Genomic DNA, 10,842 nt, shown 5'->3' on the forward strand with positions numbered 1-10,842 from the left:
GGAGTGCTGTTGTTGGGAGTGGGAGTGCTGGTGCTGCGAGTGGTGTTGCTGGGAGTGGGAGTGCTGTTGTTGGGAGTGGGAGTGCTGTTGCTGTGAGTGGGAGTGCTGGTGCTGGGAGTGCTGGTGCTAGGAGTGTGAGTGCTGGTGCTAGGAGTGTGAGTGCTGGTGCTAGGAGTGGGAGTGCTGGTGCTAGGAGTGGGAGTGCTGGTGCTGGGAGTGCTGCTGGTGGCGCAGTTGCTGATGGGGTGTCTGGTGGTGGCGTGCTTGCTGGTGGCCAGCTTTTGGAGGCTCTTCCATTGGAAGAAGGAGAGTCCAGTCAGCACCAGCCAAGCTCTGACCCTAAACCTGCTCGGAAAAAACGTGTGGAGAAGCCACGTAATCCTCGCTTCAATGACCAGGAAAATAGGGCTCTTGTCACTGGCATTCTGGAGCACTATGACAGTATATATGGACATTTAGTAGGTAAGTGTAACTTTACATTTATTATTCAAATACATGTGATCCTAGGTCATCTGAGTTTTGTTCATATGCAAATATGGGTACACAATATCTTTCTATGTTCATTAGTGTGGAAACACAGCTTTTTATCATGCCTTACAAGGACAAATAAACACAGGCGGTCAATTTGCCAGAACTGCATACAATATGAATGCAAGCTTGCTTACATGTATAGGTTTAGTAGTGAATGCTCATGTGCTGCACATATTACACATAAAACAGCATGTTTGCTATCACTTGGAACAGCTAGCAGTGTAGGAAACTGGTGCTTATATTATTATTCATTTACCTCATATCTTTTATATGTTTTTCAAGGGCGGACAAGTGCAGCAAGCAAAAAAGAAATGTGGGACACAATAGTCATTGGTGTCAATGCCTGTGGGAATAGTGTCAGGGACAAGTATCATTGTCGGAAAAGATTTGATGATATTAGGTCCAAATTGAAAAAGAAAATACAACACCAACGCGTGCATGCTACTGGCACTGGAGGTGGGCCCACACCACAACGTCTCATATTGACTCCATTGGAGGAGCTGCTTCGGCCAAAATTACTTACCGTCGTCGTGGAAGGCTTGGCTGGTGACCGTGACATTGGAATTTATCCGTCACAATTTCCAGCAGGTGATAAATATTACTGTACTAGGCGTGTCGTTGCTTACAGTTATTTTGCATAGTTACACTGCTTTTTATACTGTCTTCACAATATAAGCATACCTGCATCTATATATGTATATGTCTGATTCTGTATATATATATCTCAAAATAGACATATATGTAGTAGTCCTACTAAAAGCAGTAACTAATATAGCACGTGCCATTGCGTGCTCATTTACATGTGAATTCCCAAAATGCATAGCTGCAGTGGAAGCAATTGATGGTGGGCGAAGATGGGGAACAACAGGGTAGTACACGTGTAACACATGTTCATGAGAAATTATTAGTAGCTACAGGTACAGAACAGAAATATGTATCATGTTATTGTGTATTTTATTGATTTTACTCCGACAAACATGACATTACTGCCTATTTTAAGCATGCATCAAAGAAATTGCATGTAACGGCCTACAAACATCACTGGCACTAACACATCTATAGTTGCTTATGAAAAGGTCCATTTTTGCTTTATGTCATATACAGACAGCATAATGAGGCACACGTAGCATATGTTATGTCATTGTTTTCATAACTTAAACACTGCAGATGACTACTTAGCTCATCTACCATTGTGTTAAAGCAGCTGCAATTAATATCTCATCACAGCATACACTTCAACAGAGGGGGTGGGGTTCAGCACACACACTAATTACAGCCTCATTTCACGGTCAACTTAGTTCACACCATTTGCACCTGTTTCAAGTCATTGAAAGGTGTGGCTGATTAGGCTTTTTGGGGAAGGGAATACCTTTCTTACAACCTGAATAGCACAACTGAAGTTAATCACACTCATTTGAAAGCTTAACTCTAGCTACTAAATGCCCCAACAACTCATTACTTATCAAAGCGTACGTCACACATTAGTTCACTCATATCTATAGTTGAACTACTATGAAAGACACATTATCACACACTGCATGTGTTGTCTTGTTGAGTCACAGCCACATTCAGGTGTGCCACATCTTCGATTAATGTACCACACATATCCTCTACCAAAAACAACACTTTTTGCAATATGACCACCTTCATGATAACCATTGTGAATGGTCATCTCATGATAGTTATGTACATTATGATACTGATATCACTACACAACATATGATTTTTATGTACTCATTTAATCTATTTATCCTCACGCATTACTGCAGAAACATAGTATGTTGTATGTTAGGGAACTCAAAAATTCTAAGTACACAGGCATGTACAGTGTTATTACAACTATTTATGTTCACTTTCACACACATTTTCGGTTAAGGAACTGATGTTGTTAGTTAATCATAAATACAGAACATACAATAAGTGTTTGTTCAATATTTACACATGTAAATGTAAAACTTATGTTATTGTTATATATAGTTGCCCCTGGAGGACATGTGTCACCTGAGATGGAACAAGTGTCTTCACCTGGGTCAGCCAGCTCAACACTACTAGAAGGTGAGTGTATCATTTGCTGGCCATATAATATGTGCTCTTCTATATGTTATGTTGTCATGTGCATTATTTGTTTTGCACATCTTCTTTAAATAGGATTACTTAGTGTCAGTGAAAATTAAGTGTAAGGCAACATGTATTGTGTTAGTGATGTTAATTATCATGTAGGACTTCTGAGTTTAGAGCAACTTTTCATTCATTCATATTTCATACTGAGTCCAAACATTATTCGTAAGTCAAGGTAGTTTTTAATGAGGTTATAAAACGTATGCTTACATGTTAGGTGTTACTTAGGACATAGTACAATTACATAGTAACACAGCATACATTAACATGCCATTTAATAATGTGTACATTTCTTTTTAGAACATCATGGTGATGAGGATGATGAGTATGATGAGGATGACGCCACAGAAGAGACTGAAATACAATCATGTGACCATGAAGAGGTGCCAATAGAAACTGTTGTACCGCCAAATCGTCCATCAACTTCCACATACGATGCAATTGTAGCTTCAGAGGGAAAAATAGTGGACGCAGAAAATCGTCGCCATTCAGACATGATGACAGTGCTGGAAAGGATGATTGGACTGCAGGAAGAAACAGTATCACAATTGGCACATCTCCACAGAGTCTTCATTGAAGTGCCTAAACAGTTGCAAAAAATCAACACCTCATTCGAAGCATTAGTTGTTCAGCAAACACAAGCTAATTACTGGAGAATGACTAATGTACCACAATTCAACACCTCCCAGCCAGGATCTGTTCATGCAGGTCAGTTTTCACCACATTCATCTGATATTCATTCACCAGGCCCAAATGTTACCGGTCAAGTAGCAGACATTGCTGTGCAGGTTCCTGATGACATCCTACCGCTGCCATCTGTACAAATTCAGCAGCAGACACCTACAAAGGAGGCGACAAAAACAAAACAAGACACACATGAAACAGACCAACCATCACTTGTGCAGTGTCTACCAACTTGCTCACATGTGTCACTGGGCACAAGCCCTGTCCGTGAACAGTCACTACCCAAAAGCCCTGTAGGTGAATCGCTGCCCAAAAGCCCTGTAGGTGAGTCGCTGCCCAAAAGCCCTGTAGGTGAATCGCTGCCCAAAAGCCCTGTAGGTGAATCGCTGCCCAAAAGCCCTGTAGGTGAATCACTGCCCAAAAGCCCTGTAGGTGAGTCACTGGCCACAAGCCCTGTAGGTGAGTCACTGGCCACAAGCCCTGTAGGTGAGTCACTGGCCACAAGCCCCGTAGGTGAACAGTCACTGGCCACAAGCCCTGCCCGTGAAGTGCCAGAGGCCACTCAAAGTGGCTCTGTTGTGCCTAAAGTTGGTGGCAAAAGAAAAAGGAAAATTCAAGAGACAACAAGCAGGCCTGTTACTCGCTCGCAAAAGGAACAAAAAAAATAAATGTTATAATTCACAAAATATGTGTTTGGCCTTGTTTTGTTGACTTCACATTATCTAATTACTATTCTATGTATGCTGAAGACTGTGTTGTTTCCAAACTTTCAACTATGTTCTTGTACACGTGAAGTTTTGGAAATGTTAACACTCATAATTAATTGTGTTATAAATATTTATGTTGTAATCGTCTGTTCAGTAATGGTCCACCAGGAGCCAGTTGCTAAGTTTAGAGAAGCTGCCATTGACTTTGCAGCAAAACATTGCATTTGGGTGTGTTAATTGATGTAAGAATTGCATATGCATATTAGTCACATGCAATTATTAAAACACCTAAGTAAGTGCAAACATCTTTCTTGTACGTGTACAGCAGGATTATGTGTAAATTATTACTTACCTTTGCCTTGCTTGGCCATTGTAATTTTGTCCTTTAATCAGTTGTGTGTTCGTTTCTATAACATCTCAGAATGTATAATAATATATATACACACACACACACACACACACTGAGTGAGTGTGAGTGTGAGTGTGTGTATATATATATATATATGTATATATGTGTATATATATATGTATATATGTGTATATATATATGTATATATGTGTATATATATATATATATATATATATGTATATATGTGTGTGTATATATATATATATATATATATATGTATATATGTGTGTGTATATATATATATATATATATATATATATATATATATATATATATATATATATATAGTACTATATAAACTGGTATACACAAACTAATACACTTCATGCTTCCTTGTGAAAGCACACTATTTTAATAATACAGGCCTAATGTTTGAGAAATATCCTAAGTATGAGACTCTAACAGTATTGTGCTTAAACAAATGTTTATTACTTAATTCAATCATGTTTCTCACCATTTAAATAGGTTTCATACAAGGTATACTTAATGCCATCAATGTTGTGTGTACTCCTGCAATATAAAAAAAAAAAAAAAATTATATATAAATATATATATATTTTTATAAGAGATATATTTATATATATATATATATATATATATATATATATATATATATATATACACACGTATTTAAACTCATGCAGACAGGGAGTTAACCAGACTTTCACATACACACAGAAATGTAAGCGGGGAAAAAACATTTCTTTTTGCAGGTGTGTTTTTACTGATATGCCTGGCTAAGAAATATTTTCACACACTGTTCTTTGTTAGTTTTCAAAAAAACACTATGTGAACGCATTCACAGTCTAGGGATGTTTTTCACAAACGAGATAAAAGAAGGAGAAATGTTTCTCCCACAGTCCCATATCACGAACCACAACTGTTAACCCAATTAGACAAACAAATCCAATTGGCGTTTGAAATAAGGAGTCAAAGTAGTTAGTTTTGTTGACCTTGACAAGGAAAAACAGGAGTTTGTTAGCCATTCAGCACATTCATTTTGATGAGCAAATAACACAGACCTGCACACAGCTTTTGTGCTACTCAGACATGGCTGATGAATTCGTTAACAATATTAATCCCCTTTTAGGGTATAAGTACATGATCTGTGAAGCCATCTTGAACAGTCGCGGACAGAAAGCAAGCACACGCCAAATCGATGATTTCATTCGAGCAAAATATCCTTATTACCAAGACCGTAAGCATGCACGGAATTTTAATTCCTCAATAAGATTCACTTTATCAAGTAATGACTTTTTTGAACGTGACCAGGATAAGCTACAACACACCTATGGTTTCTGGAAGATTGCCCCGGAAAAACAATTTATCCTGAAAGACGGCACTTATATTGTCGTGAAAGGCATATTTATTCCTAATGGCAATAGCAATGTATCCGCTACTACTGATCCGTTTGAATCGATACGTGCTGCAATATCTGCAGCCTCCATTCCTGAAACCCACATTGTACAAGAACAAAAGTACTATGATTATGTACCAAGCCTTTCAGCTGAAATTGCATTGGAATGGGAACCGGAAGAAATGAACCTACCTCCCGACCAATTATTTGAAGAAAGCAGTGGCGATTCCTATGAGCGCATCCTGGAGGAGATATGTGCCATACTGGATTCAGCGGTTGGGTTAAGCGTGGATGAAAATGGCTTGCATTTCTGGAGCGACCAGTTGCAGCCAGGCGAAGAGTTAATTCTAGAAGAATGGTAAATATAACAATCGTTATGCGTTGACTCTGCGTTTAAATTTTTTTTTTTTTTGTAACCACCATTTTCACTTTCAATGCGTGGATACAGCGTAACATTGCAGACTGCATAACATGTAGCGATCACAAACAAATTGTTTCCTAATACAATATAGTAGGACCTGAAAGAGTAGTACACATTGCTGACGGAATAAATATACGTACTTTCCTATCCCTTTAAACATATTAGCAACATTTTACCATTACTCTAACACATACCTGTTTTGTTATCATGCAACATCTACAACATTGAAAACCGGGTCCACCACGTATGACGTGGGACCCTTGTCATGGGCCAAGGCGTCCTTAAAAAGGATTAGTGATGTAAGTCCCGCCCCCAAGCGACGTGCGCGCCTCAAAGCCTATTGGCTGTCATGTTTTGTTATAGTAACGGTAACTGCAGTGTGTGATGCGTGCGGCTCAGTGTTTGTAGGCGTACCCTGGGCGTTAGCCGAATGTTAATTGAGTGGGAGGAGTGTTAGCGTGCGTTTCACGCTGGCTTAACATGACGTCACACGTATTGCATTTGCGCATTGTGTTATCGGCCGTGCTTTCTGTTCAAACACGTCTGTTTAAAAAGAATACAGATGTACTCGTTTAGAACGAATGTAGTTTCGTCTTCATTGTATTTGAAATAAAGATGTTATGTTTACTGGTATTTTCAACATGTATTGAACGCACAACGTACGCTTTGTTTTGCGCATGCGCTAACAGTTAGTGGAGCCAAGCGTGAAGTGCGTGCGCACACAAAGATGTGCGCGCACATCTTTCAGTATACAGGCAACGTTCACTTCTTATACATAGTTATGCCTGCTACAAATTTAAAGAAACATTACATACTGATGAACAGTTTTACTTCTAACATATAAGTGAGTGACGTGTGTATCTACACAATCATATAGAGCTGCGTAACGCGTTGTCACGGATGCATATCTAGTAAGGTGCCATCTTTGACCATCATGTGTTTGCTGTATTTCAGAGATGTCGGGGAAGATACAATCGGATCAATGTATGATTTCAGAAGAGTCTACCTTTATATGAGATGATTGTGAGGAGGAGCCACCGACTACTATACTACATATGGAACTAATTTTATATTGCTTGCAGCGCTTATTAACAAACAATTAAAAATGTGATACCCTTATGCCTATATTGCATAAGCACTTAATTAACATAATGATGTTGCAAAAGAGTGCCTCATGAATTTTTATTGAGTGTTCTTTAATGACTACTAACATTTTATGACATGGTGTGTTTTATATATAACAACCATTCCCACTCTGCTAACACATTTGTGTATTCTAATATGTAATGGAACGTATGACTGTCGAAACTATGTAACAATAATAATAATAATATGAGCATGTTCATGTATAGGGCTGCTAGTTGTACGCAGCGATTTACAGACACATGTTTCAGCCTGAGGTCCCTGGCCCGTGGAACGTACAAATGTTTTTTTGCCGCATGAGGCACAGGGAGATAAAGTGACTTGGCCAAGGTCACAAGGAGCCCACACCGGGAATTGAACCAGACTCCCCTGCTTCAAACTATCAGTGCCAGTGTGTGTCTTTACTCAGTGAGCCACTCCTTCTCCCAATGTAAAGGACACTTACAACCAAGTAGCCATTTATTTTTAAAATCTCTTGTTACATGGGTATGTAGATAAAATGGTTTGGGACTGTAGCAAATAATGTTACTGGCCAGATGTTATGGTCCCCTCCAATGCATGATGTTCTGAATATGACATCACCATCATGTTATGAAGTACGTTTCTGTGTATATTTCATTAACCTAACTAACTATAGTTTACTGTGTTTATTAATCGTTTAGAAATACATAGTATAGTCAATATGATGATATAAGCTACCATAATAAAGCTGGTGTTATCATTTGTCGGTGTTATACATGGATCCTACACCAATTGATAGAGACACAAACAGTTGTCTTAAAAAGTGTGTCTATGCTAGTGATGAATGTGCTCCCGTAAGTAAACAAATAAGTACAGTTATCCCCTTTTCTCCAACCACCTCTATATTACATTAATGGAAATTATAAGGAAACCTACATAAAATGTGATGAAATGTGAGTAATCATTTTGTAATACAATGCACATGAAAGCTCAAGAGTAGCTAAATGCATATACATGATACAGAAAGTACATTTATGTAACATTTGTGTTTATACCAATATGTTGGGTTTTTAGTTCCAATAATTATAGGAAGATTGAGGTAGCCACATCTTATGAGAGATGTCAGCAAATATACATACCATGATCAGTCATACTGGAGATATACCTATAATGCAAAGGAACAATATATAAATTGCAAACATTGACATGCCATCTTCAGTACCGTAAACAACACAGCAAAGTGTGTATTTGGTGTTAAATGTACAACACCATGTATATTTAATGACATTCAAAATGTAAATCAGCCTGGTGTACACATCATATGGATGTACATGTTACACTGCACCAATAACATTGTATGTAAGCATACTAGAAGCATGAATGATTATGGGCATAATGTGTTTTGTCTTAGCATAAGGAATAACACAATGCTAAAATATTATTGCTTTGTTACCCAAGTTGTATTCACATACACACAACTAAAGTACAATTGAAGAGGGATTATATAACCTGTGCAACAATAACATACCGGTGCCACATCCCTTTGTGCACACAGCAGAGAAAAGAAAGGTGTGCAACCCATATTCATCTGTGTCCTAACAGAAGGTTATATAAAGAAACATTATTGTTAATATAACATAATTAAACTATAAAAGTAGTACTAGGAACATATGAGTTTGTACTTACAAGAAAAAAATGAATTGATGAGATTCTGTCGTGTCTGGCCACCACTGGCTGTTTGTTCATTTTCAGCAGCTACATGGGTGGGATGCTCGTCTACCAAAGCCTCAGCTAGGTCTGACTGTACATTGTGCCTGAGTGCAACATTGTGCAAAATGCAACAGGCAAGGATAATATCAGACACTTTTTGAGGCTTGTATAGAAGAGCCCCACCAGTTCTGTCCAGACACCTAAACCTGGTCTTGAGTAGGCCAAATGTCCTCTCTATAACAGATCTTGTAGATATATGGGCTGCATTGTACCTGTCCTCTGCTTCAGTTTGAGGGTTTAGCACCGGAGTCAAGAGCCACGGCCTAATTCCGTATCCTGAGTCACCTATAATGAATGGAGCACACATAAGCTGACATTAGTGATCAAATTGTACAATGCCAACATTCCTAAATCAACCAGTGTTTTGTGTTAGAACATGTAAATATGTACTCACCCAGCAGCCAACCAGGTTCAAAATGTCCCTCTTCGAACGCATGGAAGACTGAAGAGTTCCTCAGGATAGAGGAATCGTGACTGGAACCAGGGAACTTGGGTACCACATGCATTATCCTCATCGTGGCATCACATACCACCTGTACATTGAGTGAATGGTAGTGCTTCCGATTGCGGTACACATGCTCACTCTGACTAGGTGCAATCAAAGCAACATGTGTGCAATCGATTGCACCCAGCACACATGGTATCCCTGCTATATTATAAAAGCCAGTCCTGACTTCCAGCCACTCTGTCGCCTCTGTAGGAAAATGAATATAATTCCTAGCGCGTCTATTGAGTGCATAGAGAAACTGGGTCAAGGCCCGCGAGAATGTAGATTGCGAGACCCCGCCCACTATGCCCACAGTTGTCTGGTATGACGCGGAAGCAAGATAATGTAATGAGCACAGCATTTTAACAAGCCCAGGGACTGCACGACCTCTGGCTGTGAAAAAATCTAAATCCCCCCTTATCTCCTCATAAAGAGCTAAGATTGCTGCTGAACTCAAACGATAGCGACTTACAATCTCCTCCTCACTCATCCCATCTAACAGGGTTCTCTCCCTGTACAGACGCGGACGAGGCACAAGTTGTCTCCTCTGTCTTCTCCTCTGATCTCCTGTCCCTCTACCTGTCCCTCGGCCTGTCCCTCTCCCTGTCCCTGTCGTATCCGCGTCACTGTCACTGTCCCTCGGTGTGTCCCTCCCTTGCCCTATATGATTGTCTTCATCATCAAGCATGTCATAGAAAAGAATGTTCCTCCGTCTCCTAAACATTCGCAACATTTTGAAATGAGTAGCTGTGAATGAGCAGGTAATGTGCGTCCTTTAAATAGGTATGTGATGATGTCAGGTGACATAGTAAAATGCAAGGTGTTACATTAACATAATAAAGTACTTCTGTGGCAAGCTGTGTGCACTTGTTGTTCTAAGTATTTGTTGTGTGTATTCTGCAGGGAATGATGATATTTGGCAATGATGTGACGTGATGCTTTGTAGAAACATTGCTTGCAAATAAATAGTTGCATGTGCAATGCATGTAAAACTTGTGAACGCAAGAGTCAGTCATGTAATGAGACAAAAAGGCTGAGATTGATGTGGGAAAAGTTTTGTGTAACATGTGTAATTATCCATGTTATTGTGACATGTTGCCAACAATGAATAGTCGTGTGCATATGCATGCATTTGTGTAATGAGGATAGTTGGTATAGAATGAGTTTACAAGGTGTCCCAATGATGAATTACTGTACATGTGCGTATAAGTTAGGTTGAAGTGCTTGTAATGCAACGGTTATAATGTAAATATG

The 10,842-nt window shown here is 39.1% G+C and overlaps 1 protein-coding gene and 1 long non-coding RNA gene across 2 annotated transcripts; one reads left to right on the forward strand and one right to left on the reverse strand.

Annotated features, from left to right (window-relative positions):
- The first annotated feature begins 797 nt into the window (after positions 1–797).
- LOC142491028 (uncharacterized) lies at positions 798–4,012 on the forward strand. Its single transcript, XM_075593364.1, has 3 exons — positions 798–1,119; positions 2,509–2,586; positions 2,950–4,012. Exons 1-3 carry the CDS (start codon positions 843–845, stop codon positions 3,999–4,001), a joined length of 1,407 nt encoding a protein of 468 aa, XP_075449479.1. The 5' UTR covers positions 798–842; the 3' UTR covers positions 4,002–4,012.
- Positions 4,013–4,914: 902 nt separating this feature from the next.
- Positions 4,915–8,497, reverse strand: LOC142491029 (uncharacterized). Its single transcript, XR_012800231.1, has 3 exons — positions 8,471–8,497; positions 5,999–6,153; positions 4,915–4,959 (listed from the first exon to the last, which is right to left on the reverse strand). It is a non-coding gene; the product is annotated as an uncharacterized LOC142491029 (long non-coding RNA).
- Positions 8,498–10,842: the final 2,345 nt, after the last annotated feature.

This window comes from Ascaphus truei, chromosome 3 (assembly GCF_040206685.1).
Source record: "Ascaphus truei isolate aAscTru1 chromosome 3, aAscTru1.hap1, whole genome shotgun sequence".
NCBI lineage: Eukaryota > Metazoa > Chordata > Amphibia > Anura > Ascaphidae > Ascaphus > Ascaphus truei.

Excerpts from the sequence above, each read along its gene's own strand:
- LOC142491028 (XM_075593364.1), top strand. The coding sequence starts at position 843 with ATGTGGGACACAATAGTCATTGGTGTCAATGCCTGTGGGAATAGTGTC. Across the intron at positions 1,120-2,508 it reads TCCGTCACAATTTCCAGCAG|TTGCCCCTGGAGGACATGTG; the intron begins GTGATAAATATT and ends TGTTATATATAG. Across the intron at positions 2,587-2,949 it reads CAGCTCAACACTACTAGAAG|AACATCATGGTGATGAGGAT; the intron begins GTGAGTGTATCA and ends ATTTCTTTTTAG.